The sequence below is a fragment of the Notothenia rossii genome (assembly GCF_949606895.1).
Source record: "Notothenia rossii genome assembly, chromosome: 3".
Lineage (NCBI taxonomy): Eukaryota > Metazoa > Chordata > Actinopteri > Perciformes > Nototheniidae > Notothenia > Notothenia rossii.
Window position 1 is genome coordinate 74,557,510 of NC_136901.1, and position 15,558 is coordinate 74,573,067.

At 42.0% G+C, this 15,558-nt stretch overlaps 2 protein-coding genes across 3 annotated transcripts; one reads left to right on the plus strand and one right to left on the minus strand.

Annotated features, from left to right (window-relative positions):
* The first annotated feature begins 321 nt into the window (after positions 1 to 321).
* Positions 322 to 5,014, plus strand: LOC307032576 (myozenin-2-like). 2 transcript variants are annotated; one of them, XM_079670658.1, is made up of 6 exons: positions 322 to 551; positions 937 to 1,036; positions 2,027 to 2,190; positions 2,699 to 2,852; positions 3,346 to 3,529; positions 4,308 to 5,014. In XM_079670658.1, exons 2-6 carry the CDS (start codon positions 946 to 948, stop codon positions 4,489 to 4,491), a joined length of 777 nt encoding a protein of 258 aa, XP_079526784.1. In that variant the 5' UTR covers positions 322 to 551; positions 937 to 945; the 3' UTR covers positions 4,492 to 5,014. The 2 variants fall into 2 exon arrangements, with proteins under 2 accessions (XP_079526784.1, XP_079526785.1); XM_079670659.1 differs by lacking the exon at positions 937 to 1,036 and having other exon boundaries at positions 324 to 551.
* rbm22 (RNA binding motif protein 22) lies at positions 4,883 to 13,835 on the minus strand. Its single transcript, XM_079670657.1, has 11 exons — positions 13,688 to 13,835; positions 12,367 to 12,420; positions 12,249 to 12,278; positions 12,002 to 12,134; positions 11,797 to 11,897; positions 11,057 to 11,229; positions 10,675 to 10,875; positions 10,338 to 10,502; positions 9,839 to 9,927; positions 7,374 to 7,502; positions 4,883 to 5,569 (listed from the first exon to the last, which is right to left on the minus strand). The coding sequence occupies exons 1-11, from the start codon at positions 13,739 to 13,741 to the stop codon at positions 5,415 to 5,417; spliced, it is 1,284 nt and encodes a 427-aa protein (XP_079526783.1). The 5' UTR covers positions 13,742 to 13,835; the 3' UTR covers positions 4,883 to 5,414.
* Between the last annotated feature and the right edge of the window lie 1,723 nt (positions 13,836 to 15,558).

The following is a 15,558-nucleotide window of genomic DNA, read 5'->3' on the forward strand; positions in this document are numbered from 1 at the left end:
TGCTTAAAGTGAAGAGTGTGGATGCTTGGCTTTTCTGAGAGCTCAGTGTCACTGCCTGGACAGCAGCTGTTATCACACACACACACACACACACACACACACACACACACACACACACACACACACACACACACACACACACACACACACACACACACACACACCCCCCCACACACACACACACACACACACACACACACACACACACACACACACACACACACACACACACACACACACACGGGATCAGATTTGCATTATCACAGAAGCTTGAGGTCAGGATGTAAATCTTTATACTTGCCCCTTCCCCATAATCGCCCTATTTTACCCCCTCCCTAAACACTCCCTCCATCCATCCTCACTCTCTTATCCCTCTACTGAAATAACCCGGTGAGGTAAGCACCCGAGGCATCCCGGGATGAGTTTTATAGGGACTGCTCTTTCTCTGCCTAGTGAGTCAGAGAGGATCAATCCCCAAACCCATCTGCAGTTCGAGAGAAAACACACGACCATCTAGAGCAGCTCCGACAGAGACACACAGAGGAGCACAGGTAAGGACTGAGGTGCTACGGTCAAGAGAAGGCACTGCTAACCGTCTGTGTAGAAACTGCCAGGTCCTTTCAAAAACAGTTGATAGGCAACTTATAAGACTTTACATTTCTATGAGACTCGAGTGACAGCTTTAAGGTGGAAAAGATGCACTGGGATTTTTATCTGTGAGTTAAGCAGTAAATTAATGAAAAACCAGTTCACAAAAGTAGGATAATAAGAATTACAATTTTAGAATCAGGCATTGCGAGACTAGACAAAAGATGTACCTAATATATCATTTGATGCTATACAAAGTGTGTTTTCTGTTGCTTTTTCCATTTAACACAAAGAGCGATTTGCAATGACACATATATTTAATAACATGGCAACATGTGTGTCGATCAGAGTAAGAATATGATGACGATGATGATGCCATCAGGCTTGGATGACATGACTAAGCAGAGGATGATGCAGGCTAAGGCTCTTTGTAATGAGGCCAGAGGAGGTAAGTGTGGATGTGGAGACACAATTGATTACATTTGAATTATTTCTAACATAACTAACATAATAATCAAAAATGAGCTGATGCATGGTTTATTTTGCATACTGGTTAACATATCTCAAACAAATTGGTATACTCTTGCTTTGCATTTACACCCATATTAAAAATGCCACAGTGTGTGATCACAAGCTTAGGCTGTCAGTCGTAATGGAGCCAAACATCAAAGAATGTTCGCCCACAGCGTGAGGGCCCAGCACTGTACTTCCAAATCCCAAGAGTGCCAGAGTGTTGTTGAAATCCTCCAAATATTACAGAAGGGACCATCCCGGTTGCTGTCCGCCAGCAAGGCTTTAAAACCAAGTCCCCTATACTCAGCTGAATGTGACTCCCACCGCTGGATTTTACGCAGGCCGATCAAAGGCAGCTCCTCCAGGGTGGCCCTTGCCCTGACTTCTCCAGACACTTTACATGTGTGAGTCATGAGCCTTCTATCAGAACATTTTTATTTTTATGCCCAGTTACCCATGCGACCCTGGACCACAACAAACATTACACACCCCTTGACATCATCTCGAGGCTATTTCCAACCCTACACTCTGCCTTGGTATAACACGAGAAGAGACCTTGAGCAAAAGCGGATACCAACTTAGTGATGCTGCACACGGTTCATCTTTCTTACATCAGCACCCCTCAGCTGTTAAACTGAGACAAGAAGATCAGAGGAGACATTATGATTTGCCAAAGGTTCTTATAAGTCTGTGTTAATATCCGTCTCTTTGTATGTAGGTTGCTTTTATAATTGCCTAGCACTAACAACTAAATGTGTCTGCGCGGGGTTAAAGCCACCTAACCTGATGTCATGCAACACACAACAATAAAAACCCAAGTAGATTCACAACTGTGATGCTGTCATTTATTTTTTTAAAAACTCCATATTGAACAAAGGCTGATGACTTATTAAAACACCTGTATTTGTCTGTCGTGTTGTGCCAGGGGGTCTGAACCTCGGGAAGAAGATCAGCGTCCCAAAGGATGTGATGATGGAGGAGCTCAACCTTGAATCCAATCGAGGCTCTCGCATGTTTCAGGAGAGACAGAAGAGGGTCGAGAAGTTCACACTGGAGAATGCTGCCAATGTTGCTTACAACCCCAACAATGTAAGGAACTGAGAGAAAGCAGAGTGTACGAGTCCTGTTCACTGACATGACAGCCACCTACACACCCAAGATGATGTACCTGTGTTTCTACTACAATACAGTACTAGAGGATCTTGTTTCTTTTAAAAAGTCTCAAAAACCAATTACATCATTCAGGAAAGCTCCCTTTAGAGCCAACAAAGGATATTATACAGCTGGTTTCCCAGGAAGATGTATCACGTTGAAACCGAGTAAACTGAATGTTCATGTTGTATCAGAGTGCCCCTTTATAAAGTGTGTTTTTGTGACTTTCTCTGAGGACAGTCATATTTTGCCAAATTTGACATGATTTAGTATCATTTCTTTCTTTACCATACATGCATTTTAAAATGTTAGTTCATAAGATGTATACATTTGTATCTTTAAAATTGTAACCTTCATTATTTTTCCCTGTCGTGGTTGAAAATGTGACAAATTCATTTTAAAATGTCAACATAAACCTCACTTTAAATGAATGCCCATGTCCCAGGTCTATGCAGAGGCTGTCCCTCCCCAACAGATCATTCAAGAGCCCCAGGGGGGAAAAGAGAACCAAGCGTTCTCGGTCACTGGTAAGCACAGCCTGGTCATGAACCTTCAGAAGACTATCGCAAAGAAGGGCAGTCCTGACGTCCTCGCTCCAGGTAAAGTCACTGCAAAGCCAAATGCTAAGGCATGCCTGATCACTGTGTCTAACTTTGATAGTGTTCACTTTTTATATAGAAATGTATTGAGCAATTCAATTAGTTTTCCTTTTGGCAGTGTGCAGAAAGCACCCATGTGCCCATCTTTGCTGAGTGCTGTTCTCTATTAGTCCTGACAGAAGGCAGTGCTTATAAGCTGACTGACATCTGATCTGAGCTCTGTTTATTATCGGGAATTCACACAGATGTCATTACTGTAGCCTCCACTGTTGACAGGAGTGGAATCAAAGAGTTTTAAATGAGCGTTAGATCTGCTTTTGCTTTGTTGTGGTTTTGTAATTAGTTTCAAACTAAGGGAGTGTCAATTTCTCTAAACAAATGGGGCCTTTTTCTGCTCGATATAAAAGACAGAATTACCCAGATCAAAGTAAGACAGCTTTCTCTATACCCATTGTTGTATCTTACTATCACTGACATCAGATCTGTTTGTCAGGATATTCTGGCCCTCTGAAGGGAGTTCCTCATGAGAAGTTCAACACAACAGTAATCCCCAAATCCTACACTTCCCCATGGCACAACGCTTTGGAAAACAACGTAGAGCTTCTTAACGCCATCAACACCCAGCTGCCCGAGCTCCCGCAAAAACCTCAGCCTTCAGACTACAGGTGCTTCAACAGGTACATCTGCCTTCCCACATGTTCTGCTGCTCACGTCACTAATCTAAAATGTATGAATAGTTAGATCCTCGGCTGGAAGCACAGGCGTCCTCAAATAGACCCACATGACCTGAGCATGTCATCCATCACAATCCTCTCTTCCCTTCGGCTCCACTCCATGTTTCCACAGTTTGAAAATGAATCTCTGGCTTGCACCTCCTTGGAGCGTGGCTGTATGATGGCTATTTTCAAACCCGTTCTTGAAAGGTGATCCACTAGGGTGCTGCCAGCTTCAAATGCCTTCCCCGCAAAACAGATTACGCACGAAAGGGAATCGCCTTTCTCACAGCACACAAGGAATTGCATCACACCAGCGCGCCAGTACAAAGGTTAAGCCAGACAGATGGAGTAATGGACAAAATAAGAAAGACAAACTCAGACTTAAGTCAATTAACGCCGTCAATCACTCGATTTCTGCCAGCCAGTCAGGAACTGTACCCCCTGCGGAGGGCTCCGTTTACACCCTTAAGATTATAAAATTAAATCTGAACTCTAATGGTCAGAGCAGCTACACAAGTAGAAAAGGTTGAACACACTTTCAGTAGCACATCCTTGGCTTCCTCCTGTTAACCGCAGTTAGAATCAGAGAGATGACCAGACTGGGTATCATTTAAAGTCCCCCCACCCCCTTTATGGGAAGAAGCCCGAGCCATATGATACCTAGGGTCATATTCTGCCAGGAAAATTTAACACAATGCACTCATCCTGCTTAGTAACAACCCTGCTCTTTGTCTCTGAGATCTGCCAGGCCGTTCGGGGGTGCAATGTTCAGCCAGAGGGTGATCCCAGCGATCAGATTTGAGGCCGTGGAATCCCAGCAGCTGCCCGGCGTCGCTCTGGACCGCATGTGCCGACGGCCCAACTTCAACAGAGCCCCCAGGGGATGGGGAAGCGATTACTACCCTGAATCTAATGAACTATGAGAAGGAAGCTCATCAGCTGAGAGACTGAAGCACTGACCCCCGCTTGCTGCTCTCTTCCTACAAAGTTGATCCCCGTTAATCAGCCGACACAACAGGGGAGAGAAAAACCCTCCTGCATGATAAATAAAGAGCTTTGCTGCTGCTGAGAGGTCTGACTAGATGAGGTCAACTCAGAGGGCTGCTGTCCCTTCGCTGCCAGTCGTCTCAGACAATGCTGCCACGGGCTGAAGTGGTTTCCTTTTGTTGATCCATCTACGTCAACCCCCGACATCCTCCTCTCCACACTCCCAAGACTCCATCTGATAGTTGTCAGACTGTGACTTTACATCTTCACCCCTTCTCTGTATTCTACTAAAGCAAGTGTTATCGACAAATAAGTACTCTGAGATGATCAATGTCAAAATGGCCTCATTTTAATGACAAGTGAAAACAACATTTAAAAGAAAGCCTTAGAATAAACAAAGTTAATATGCTGTGGAATATTAAGATTGTGTCAAATAAAAAAAGAATTACTGAAAATTAACAGCTTTAAAAATGCTCCTCAGAATCCTACTCCATGTTGCAAGATGTGACAAAAACTAATTAAACAGAAGTATACATTTTAATATATACAACAGCTCCAACACAGGGGCCGGTGTATGAAGTCTGCTGATGCCGCTCGAGTACTTATTAACTGTGAGAAGAGACAAAGTCATCTTGGAATATCCTGGCTGTCTTCTCTCTAGACACAGATGGTGCTTGTTCAGTTCATTCACTTCACTGCAGGTGGCCTAATAAATCTGATGTCATCCGGTAAGACATGACGAGGTTTTCTGCCAGAAGTAGTCCGCAGGATTCAGGCCCGCTGACAGCATCTGAAGTGAAAGCCCCTGACCAGGTTTGAAGTAGGGAACAGAATGGCAGTACGGCGTCACTCGGGGGGGCTATTCGCCTTGACGTGCGCCATGTGCAGCGTGGGCCCCCATGCGCTGAGGATCCTGGGAGGGGTAGTGGATTTGACCAGGAGGTCTCATGCTCATTGGAGGGGGCATAGGTGGAGCCATGTGACCCATGGGGTGAAACATTGGAGGGCCAAAACCTGATCGAACAGATGGAAAGACAAAGAGTTAAAGCAGGGGTCTCCAACCTTTCTCCATCTGAGAGCTACTTTGAAAAAATGAAAGTGGCGAAGAGCTACTTGCATCGCATCTCTTACATTTATTCACAGAGCACTCATCAGTTGAATTAAGCTACTTTTATACACGTGTGAAATTGCAATACCTAAAGCTTATCAAAAATCTTAACTTCACATCAAGGTCCAAGAAAACGACTATTTCTTACATATTAATATGGACAACATAGTAAGTACATCACTGAAAATTCACATAATGTCCAAGAGAAAAAGACAATGTTTTCACTTCTTATTATGGCCCACATAGTAAATACATCCCCTTAATCTCCACCGTACAAACATCTTATGGCACATGTATAACATATGTGCATTCACTCTTTTTTTTACAGTTAGTGAGATGACTGACACTGCATGGAGTCCACCATAGAGGTGTATGCTGGAGTGTAGCCACTTGGGTTCACCAAGTCATTTAAATGCTCATCAGTCGGTATTGTTCTGTATTTTGATTTCATAACATTCATGTCAGAAAAAGCTGCTTCACAAAGGTAGAGCCAAAAAAAGCAGACATGTTCAGTGCTGCTTGGTGAATGTTCTTATAGTCTTCTGGGTCTACAAGGCTCCAGAAAGCCATCTTTGTCTTCTTCGTCGTCTTGACATTAAATTATAAACCAATTGTATCGGTCTAGCCTCCTTATATCTGTGTGTGACATTTGTCCATCCTCAAAAACAAAAAGCTAATGCTTCTGTAGTCTAGCTGCAGCTTATAGCAAGTCTTCTGTTAAAAAAAAGGACACTGAATGTGGCATGACACACACATGACTGAGTCTGAACACAGCAGACAACAGGAGTGTAACAGCATTATAAAAACAGTGCATGTGGGCGCACACTTACACTCTGTCTTACTGTTGCATAAATCCCATGAATGTATGAGATGAAGTTAGCTTAATCATATCTCTATCAGTGAATAATAAAGTTTCTATTAGGTTCCTATCAGCCTATCACTCTTATTAGTAGTTATTGTTCAGGAGGGGCGGGGTTTGGAGGAACAGAGGAGACGGTGATCGCGGAAGCTTTCCTCCTGCCTTCTCAAACTGTACACACGTATTTATCAACTGAAAATAGCAAGAGGACCTTCATACTCTGCAATACAAGACTCGATTAAATCCACCAAAAACCTGACATGGCGATAAACGAGTGTTTTTCAAAAACACAAATCCCTGCTGTGTGTCTGTGCCGCAGCGACGCGGACTGATTCAGAGCGGGTCATTCTGCTGTTGGTTCTGGACTGGTGTTGCTGGTGTTGCTGGTGTTGGTGGATAAAGCAGACTGCTCCATGTGTGGTGTCGCTGTTACATCTGTTCCTTGATCTCTGCGTCACGGACCAATTTTATATTCGTGTGACAGAAACAATTCTAAAATAAAAAAACTTTATTGTCCAGCCGCGGCCGAAAAATAGAGAAGCAACGTTACTACGCTATAATCGATAATCGAGCCACTGAAAAGCTGCCCGCGAGCTACCGGTAGTTTGCGATCGAAGTGTTGGAGACCCCCGAGTTAAAGGATTGGGCATCTACCCTTTCTCACTGTGTTTAAGTCATTTCCATTATATAAATAGAGTTAACAGCTTTGCAAAAATGTATTGTGTAATACAGATCAGGAATACCAAAATGAAAATTCTAAAGTTTATGGGAAATGTTTAACCATTTGATATTTGACAAATACAACTAAGAATGGGAAATAAGCTGCATCTATGACATGGTGAGGATTTTACCTGGAGGAGGCGGGTTGATGCCTGGAGGGGGGGGCAGACTGATGTTCATGACTGCAGGAGAGCTGCTAGGGTCCAGGTTGAAGTAGTTAGCAGGGGCTTCTTCGTCTAAAGCTGGAGGTGGGGGAAGAGCTAAAACACAAAAGATAAATACAAATGATTAAACATGACCAGGGGTAGACATTGTACCGGGCCGGTGGCATTGTATTATCACTGGCCCCACCATTGTAACCACTGGCCCGGGGCATTCGTCCAAAAAAAAAAATCGACTTACAGTATAATGAAAATAATTAACACATTTGTTGCAATAGTAATTTATGCACTAACTACATTACTACTTGTACTACAACATTTGAATCATCAGTTCTTCCTCATTTTCCTCAATTGTTCATATTTGGTTTATTAAAATAATGATATTGTGGTCATTGTTAAAAAATGTCTGCTGCTATTATTATTATTTGTATAATACACTTTCTGCCTTCCTGTCATTAGGAGTTAGAAATGTAATGGCGATGTAATAGATTAGATTAGAACCTTCATTCTCCTAAACTGCTGGGACATTTCCCTAAAGCCAATACCTTTATATTGTCTACTCTTCACTTACTTGTCAGCATAGGTCGGCATTGATGTACAGAGCCGACAGAAGACCTTGTTTATATTGGCATCATATTGAGAGGTGCAGTGACGCCTCCTAAAACCAGGAAGCTGGTTCGCTGCTGGTTCCCTCGACAAAAAGCAATGGGATTTCTCCACAGGGTTTTGGAAAATAGCTGGAAATAAGGTCTGTGGAAAACAAACCTGTTTGATAAATGCACGTTTTATTCAGCCGGATAATCTCCACGTTTTGTTACCCTACTTTTATAATTTTCAAATCATAAATCTAATGGATAGATTATAAAAGGGTTTTAGGACGCTTTACAGTGTGGCTAAAACCTTCTCTCCCTCTTCTTCTCATGCTCCCTGTCACTCTCCTTTAACTCCTCCGGTGACTTTCTTTTATTTGAAGATTGTTTTTTGCCCGGCACTTGGCCGGTTACCGCTGGTATTAAAAACCTTTAGGCGAATGGTGAGGTGGCGCGATAGTCTGTAGAGAAGAAGCAGCACGCTCCCGCTGATCTGTTATGCTAATACGTATAGTAATGACCAAAATTGTCCATTGGAACCCATATCAAAAGATGTTGGAATAGCAACGAATTTGCCGAGTTTTGAATTTGCCGGGGAAATCTGCAGTCGACCTTCGCCTTCGTGGGCGTGGCTTGCGATCTACTGCGTGACTTCACGAGATGGACGCCGCCGCACTGTTTACATTCACCACCGTTCATTTTTTCTCTTTTTCAAAGTCGAATTTCTCAACGTTTTTGAGCTAGTATTTTCCTGGAAAGTGTGTCGGAGTCGACTGGAAGTGATTGCCAATCGAGAAAACCTGACAATGGAGGCGACAGTGAAGAAAGAGGGATGAAAAACACAGGGGAAACGATGCATTGCCGCTGGCTGTAGTAATGTCAAGTCTGCCGAAGTGGCGATGTTTCTGTTCCCAAAAGATGAAGGTGAGCCTGGCTGGTGTCATTGTTTCGTAGATTCGTTCATTGATCATGATAAATAAAGGCCACTGGTCGATTCGAGAGAGAGAAAGAGAGACTGAGAGAGTTACAGGGTTGTCGTTAGCATCTGGTGCTAGCTCGGAGCTAACGGAGATTAGCCGTTTCAACAATAAGGAGAGGGAGAGTGCTCTCCTGTGGGACTGAGAGAGATAACGTCAGCTCAGGGAGGTAAACTGTAGCCTAAGTTATCTCAGTGGGTTTGGTCATCTATGTAAACAAATATTTCCATCTATGTAATATTAGTTGTATAAAATAGGTTAAGAAATCCTTCCAATGTTTTTTGATTATTGAAATATATGTTTCATATGAGTGTTGAGAGCTGTATCCATAAATCTCTTAATGTTGCCCTCAAAGTGCACCAAATTGATCACTTTCCTCATCTATCCTGTCCGAAAAGCTGTCCAAATCAATCATTTCTCTCACACTAGTATCACTTTCCAAAGTCTCCGCCATGTTTACAATCGCAACTGGGTACATCTTGTGACGTCACAGCCACTATCGTCTGCAACTTCCGTTAGGCTCAGACGGCAAAATTAATAATTAATTAATTATGAAAAATTATTTTAGCCATGAACAGGCACAATGATATGTAAGGAATGAAACTGCCATTTCATTTTGGTGCAAAAACATGCACTTCACTGGGTTTTTAACCATAACCAACACATGCCTAACCCTAACCCTTGATCTAATCCTAAACCTAACCAAGTCTTCACCCTGAAATTAATGATTTCCCTTCAAGCGAGTCCCCACACGTGATTGTGTAAACAGATTTAGGTCCCCACAAGTATAGTAATGCTAGGACACACACACACGCACACGCACACACATGCACACACACGCACGCAGTCCCTGTGTTAGCACACTCACCTCCAGGCAGTCCAGGTACAGGATCAAGTCTGGTGCCCATCTCACTGACACCTTCTTTGACACCCTCCTTCCCTCTTGCTGCCTGAGACCTAAAAACACAATACACATTTATATAAATACATACACTCAAACAGATCACTTACTTAGTTTGACAGCACTGAATGGTGTGCAGCAGCAGCATTATATAGAAAACTTCTAAATGACCGGCCCAGCACAAATGATTTGCTGTGTTGAAGCTCTTACTGTGTCTGTAATAAAAGAAACGTAACCGCTGCTGAGAGAAGTTTGGTCTCAATTGTGATGGTAGCTTTATTAGGCTGTCACTTTCAATAACACATTTTCTCTGAACACCACCTGGTGCTAGATGAGAGCTAAAAATTGGATGGCGGAAGGAGCTTTTAGGGTTGCATCCACAGAAACGATGAGCGTGGATTAAGCGCCTGGGGGTCGAGTTGGTGATGGGAACCCCGACGCTTCACTTCCATTAGTAGCTTCTTACCTTCCCCACTTGACAGTGAGCCTCCGTCCATTAATGATGAGTTTGTTGAAGGACTTCTCAGCAGCCATTTCAGCTGACTGCCGAGTGGCAAACTGGATGAAGGCACACTGCTGCCTCTGGACTATGGTGATGGTGCGGATCTCTCCAAACTGGTAGAAGTGACTCCTGCAATACACACAAAAAAAAGAATGTACAAAAGATTAAAAACACACTGGAAGTAAGAAGGTTTAAAAAGAGAGAGTCCCTGTAAAACATCACATTGTACTTTATTTGCAACATTAGTGAACACAAATTGTCACAGGGGGTTTGATAGTTGTTACGAGTAAGAAACCCTTACTTGAGATCTCCATCAGTGACAGTGTCTCCCAATCCTCCAATGTAGAGGGTGGAGATGGACTTGTCGTCTGGTGGGTCAAGACGCGGCATAGTCGAGGCCCGTTTCAGCAGCTTGTCAGCCACAGGGTCATTGATGCCGTAGTAACGGTCCTTGATGTTCTGGTCGGCCAGAGGATCATCAGGATCGGTGGGCTTCTCGTGTCTTTGTGGAAAGGACAACCAGAATGAGAAATCTACAACAACAATATCTAAGAAAGTTACAGTTAACCATGAGAATATTTGTTTTCAATGTTGCCTATTGTAATAAGCACTAATAAATGTATGTTGAATCTCATACATAAATATGAATTAAGATAAGAAAACTTTCTTGAAGCATCACTGACCTGTAGGGACATTCCTCCCCTCTCTTACACTCTCCTTTCACCCAGAAGGAGCAGATGTGTGGTCTGTTCCTCTTGTAGTATGGCGTGGTCCTGGCCAGTTTCAGCAACATGTCACTCGAGCTGGGCGCTTTACCCAGCTGGCCCACTGGCCGTGTGCCATCAGAATTGGCTATCTAAGAACACAGAAGTTCAAGTAGACATTATTGATCAATTACAAAAATAAATTCCATCCCCAAATGTGGAAATAAAAATGTTAAACCCTAAAAGTGTATACTACAAATAATATCTATAAAGGGCGACTGTGGCTGCGAGGGAGTGCGGTCGTCTTTCAACCAGAAGGTTGTGGGTTCGATCCCAGCCCATGCAGTCAACATGTCGATGTATCCTTGGGCAAGATACTTAACCCTGAGTTGCTCCCGATGGCATGGCCAACGGTGTGTGAATGTGTATGAATGTTAGGTCCTATAGAGTAAGGTACACTGCTCTGTATGAATGGGTGTGAATGGGTGAATGACATGTAGTATGTAAAGCGCTTTGAGGGGTCTTAAAGACTGGATAAAGCGCTATATAAGTACAGTCCATTTACCATAAAAAGGAACCAGACTTAGGCGATACCTATTGCTTAGATATTTGAAATTGGGGACATCCTAGCAGCTGAGTTTTAGCCATTGTTGCTTTATGGAAATCAGAATAAATAGAACAACAAAGATGTTTTTGTCTGCATTGCACAGCAATTATACCTCTCTCTCCATGTTCTGTGTGTAGTACTCTTTGTTAACATCCGACTTAGGAACCTCATCTTTAACTGACAGCCCGGTGTCTCTGACCTGAATAGGCAAACCTGTAAAACACGAGGTGCGACAAGAGGGTTCATCTCATATAGCAACAATCTTAACCAAGTAATACAAAATATAAACAGGTCAAGTAAAAAATGACGAGACTCACCAAACTCGAGGTCCAGCAGACATGTTTGACAAACATTCTTCATTTTACTGCAGGTCTGACAGACCTCAGTCTTCTTAAAACGCATCCGTGTCCCCGGGCACCATCGGAACACAGTGAACGGACGAGCACAAATCTAACGGGCATAGAATGAAAAAATGTGTTTAATACATGTATTTGAAATTCTTACATGCAACAAAGTATTGAGTGATCATAGAACCAATATTTAAAATACTACGGGAAAACCTACCTTGCACTCTTTCCCATACTTCTCCTTGGTCTGTAAAACAAAGCATTAACACTTGAACCAGCAAAACACAGGTATCAACACTACAAAAGGATGATGATACAAAGTAATGAAAACTCACCATGCGGATATATGGGTTTTCTCCTAAACATGTCTGACACAGAATTGGAAAATCCTGAAAAACAAGACAAACAGATCTCTATTTAGTTCATTTAAAATAACAAGCACCATTTATGTTATTCATCCAGCAGTCCCTTGTGTGTAATTGTTCTAAAGCAGAAACATAGGCTGTTTCACTTACTGCTGTAGTAACCTTAGCAATGTTGCACGAGTGAAAACCTATGGTGAAATCCGGGCAAGTGGACTCACTTCAACTTTACCATCTGTTGAAGGATGCTGTTTCAATCTAAGTGCTAGCTAGCTGTTGAAAAGGACCATGCCCTAATCCACCATGAGAGAAGCAGCCAAACACCCAAATATAAGCAGCTCGTGTGTCTCAAGAGTCAACTACACAGGCTAGGGTTGCACAATTTATATTCTGCTGTCTTAATTAAACCAACATTGGCCAAATGCCCTGTTGTGTCATGGCTAAAGAGAGCACATTGATTTGCTGCCTTATCTAGTAGGGATAAAGACCTTGGGATGCTTGATGCACCACACAGTACGATAAAGATTTAAGATTTGGTACATGTACATCTCCAATTTAGTTTACATGCCAGGTTTGATCAATTAGTTGACCAGAATCGAGCATTGTTAAAATATGAGAAATATTTTGTATAGAACCGTTTGCAACCCCGAAAAAGTTATCTTTTTTTGTGTACCTGTCAAGGAAGCAAATCTGGTCCCCTCCAGTTAGCAGCTGCTAAGCTAACTGTACCTCGAGCTTTAGCTTTAAGATGATAGTTTACAATTGCTAATCCAATGCAAAAATAATAAACACATTTGTATGTATCTGTTTGTTTGGGTTCCGCCTTACCCGGCTATACATTGACATGTAACTTGCTTAGTTGTTAGCGAGAACGTTAATTATGGAAACGTCGTTTTATTATTGTTAGCATAAGGTGCTAGTTGTCGCCTTCATTAGCTCAACTAGCTAGCTAACTAGCATTACCACAAAACATGTTACGGTCAAACTAACAAAGTTCTTGTTTTGAGTCAACTCTGGCCGATCTCTTATAATCCACAATTGTTCCGATTATGTTGTGATATTTTATGAATGATGATTACACAGTAGCTAGCAGAGACATGTTACGAAGGCAGCAGCCACGCTTCTATCAGCTAGCGTTAGCTAACGCTAGGCTAGCTGGCTAGAAAGCAAACGGGACAGATTTGTGCCCAGTTAGTAGATTTTAGGGCGATGTTAATTCTTTGAAATTAACTGTAAATTACTGTGTTTAAGTCACGCTCACTGTCCCGTACACTTTAATGACGATTACACATACCGCGTCTTCCCAGTTCTGTCTATTGTAGGTGTTGGATCCTAGAGACGTCGCCATTTTGCAGAGTGTGAGCCAAGCGGGAGGTGTCAGACCACAATGCACCGCGCCGGAGAGCCACGTTTCACCTTGGGGTGTCGCCCTATTTCAATAAACCGTCAGACATAGTCTAATCAGGAAAACTCTCCATAGCCATAACAAACAAATATAAATATTGTAAAGTAGAAATATCTTCCTGCACCAAAAGCATCTCTGATATTGACAGTTTAGTTGTAAAGGTGTGTGCACGCGTGTATAACTTTGGCCAATCATGATGCTGTAGTAGTAGGTCTATCAATAGTAACTTTATCATTAATGCAATATCCCTATTTATTATGAGAAATATTTCTCACAGCCCCCTTTAATCTGGTGCAATGTCAAAATGTGGATGCTTCTTTGCAATGCAACAGCAATACATATTAAAAATAATTAACACTAATAAGATAACACCCTAACTTTGCAAATTCAGAGTAGCCATGTATGTGATATGAATAGCCTATAGGCCTACTTTCACTTTTGACACTTCAAGCAGGCTAAATTTTGTTGATAATATTTCTTATTCTACTTGAATTGGATAAGAGTATGTTCACATCCTGGTATAGTAGGCTAAATTACTGTTGTGAGTAGCTTGCTTTTTTCCTGCTGCGATTGTATGGGTGAGTGAGAGAAAGAGACAGGCTGACTAGCTGGTGTGTGTGAGCTTCTCTAAGCCAATTGTGTAGTCCACTTACAGTTTATCTATCCACCTGTTCCAATTCAGGTCAGGGTGTCTTGGCTGTGTGAAACTCCAATTAGTGGGTCATAGGATTTTTAAGATTACGGATGGGCATTAAGCCCCTAATGTTTATTTAAGGTCATGGTGAGGTTGTGGAGGAGTCAAAGGATAGGGAATATAGTTTCAGGCATGAAAAGCTACTCTTCCGTAGTGCAGAGCCATTCAGGAGGTCAGAAAAGATAGTCTGCTAAACTTTTCTGTTACCTATAATATCTGAGTTAGATTCATAACCATCACGGTTGCATTGTGCTCATGAGCAAGGTAACACTGATTAGCAATTAACTCATTGCTCCTGTGACAATATTTCCAGGGGTTAGGGGTTAAATGAAAAATATTTAGCCACATCCCCCTGTGTCCCTTGTATCTGGGGGAACGTTCTGTATCTTGCCCTGTCACTGAGGTAAGCCTTCAGCATCGCCTTCTTTGTCTTAATGAGTCGTGTGACCCTATTCTATCATTTGGATGAGACAGCCAAAGCTGTTTTGAAGCATAGCTTTGACTTGGATCTAGCCACTCTGTAATTAAAATCACCAACCTCCTGAGTCATAAGGTCAGAGGACGTCTAGGTGCACCATTTCTTCACAACAGTCCCATTTTTTGAAGCTCAATTCATTACATTGTATTCTTAGTGTTATTGGTTGATATCATCCAATTTGGTAGGCCTGCACTGAAATTAGTTCTGCTTTTTTGACAATTTGTGTTAATTTATTAAAACATTTAGGCTATTTGTTGTCCTGAAACCATGTTTAACAGTTATGTTTGCTGTCCATTCTTTGTAGGCTAGCAATAAGCAGTGCCTTATTCCCTTCAAAAACATATAAAAAGTATAGCATAGTGCCTTAAATTGTCAAAGCAGTAACCTACCTTTAGTAATATTAGGTCACTATATTATATTATAATATATATATATATATATATATTATATTTGTTATATAACACAAATAACTTGGGATGAATAAAGTATCTATCTATCTATGATATATCTATCAGTACCAATGAAATTGTAGTAGACATATGAATACTTCAATTTGATGCATTACTGGAGATTATTCAATTAAAAAAT

What these genes read in the sequence shown, in the direction of transcription:
- LOC307032576 (XM_079670658.1), top strand. Translation starts at nt 946, where the DNA reads ATGATGACGATGATGATGCCATCAGGCTTGGATGACATGACTAAGCAG. An exon ending in TTGCTTACAACCCCAACAAT is followed by an intron (nt 2,191 to 2,698) that starts GTAAGGAACTGA and finishes CCCATGTCCCAG; the next exon opens with GTCTATGCAGAGGCTGTCCC. An exon ending in GACTACAGGTGCTTCAACAG is followed by an intron (nt 3,530 to 4,307) that starts GTACATCTGCCT and finishes TTTGTCTCTGAG; the next exon opens with ATCTGCCAGGCCGTTCGGGG.
- rbm22 (XM_079670657.1), bottom strand. Translation starts at nt 13,741, where the DNA reads ATGGCGACGTCTCTAGGATCCAACACCTACAATAGACAGAACTGGGAA. An exon ending in CTCACTGTCAAGTGGGGAAG is followed by an intron (nt 9,928 to 10,337) that starts GTAAGAAGCTAC and finishes TTGTGTTTTTAG; the next exon opens with GTCTCAGGCAGCAAGAGGGA. An exon ending in CATCAACCCGCCTCCTCCAG is followed by an intron (nt 5,570 to 7,373) that starts GTAAAATCCTCA and finishes CTGTTCGATCAG; the next exon opens with GTTTTGGCCCTCCAATGTTT.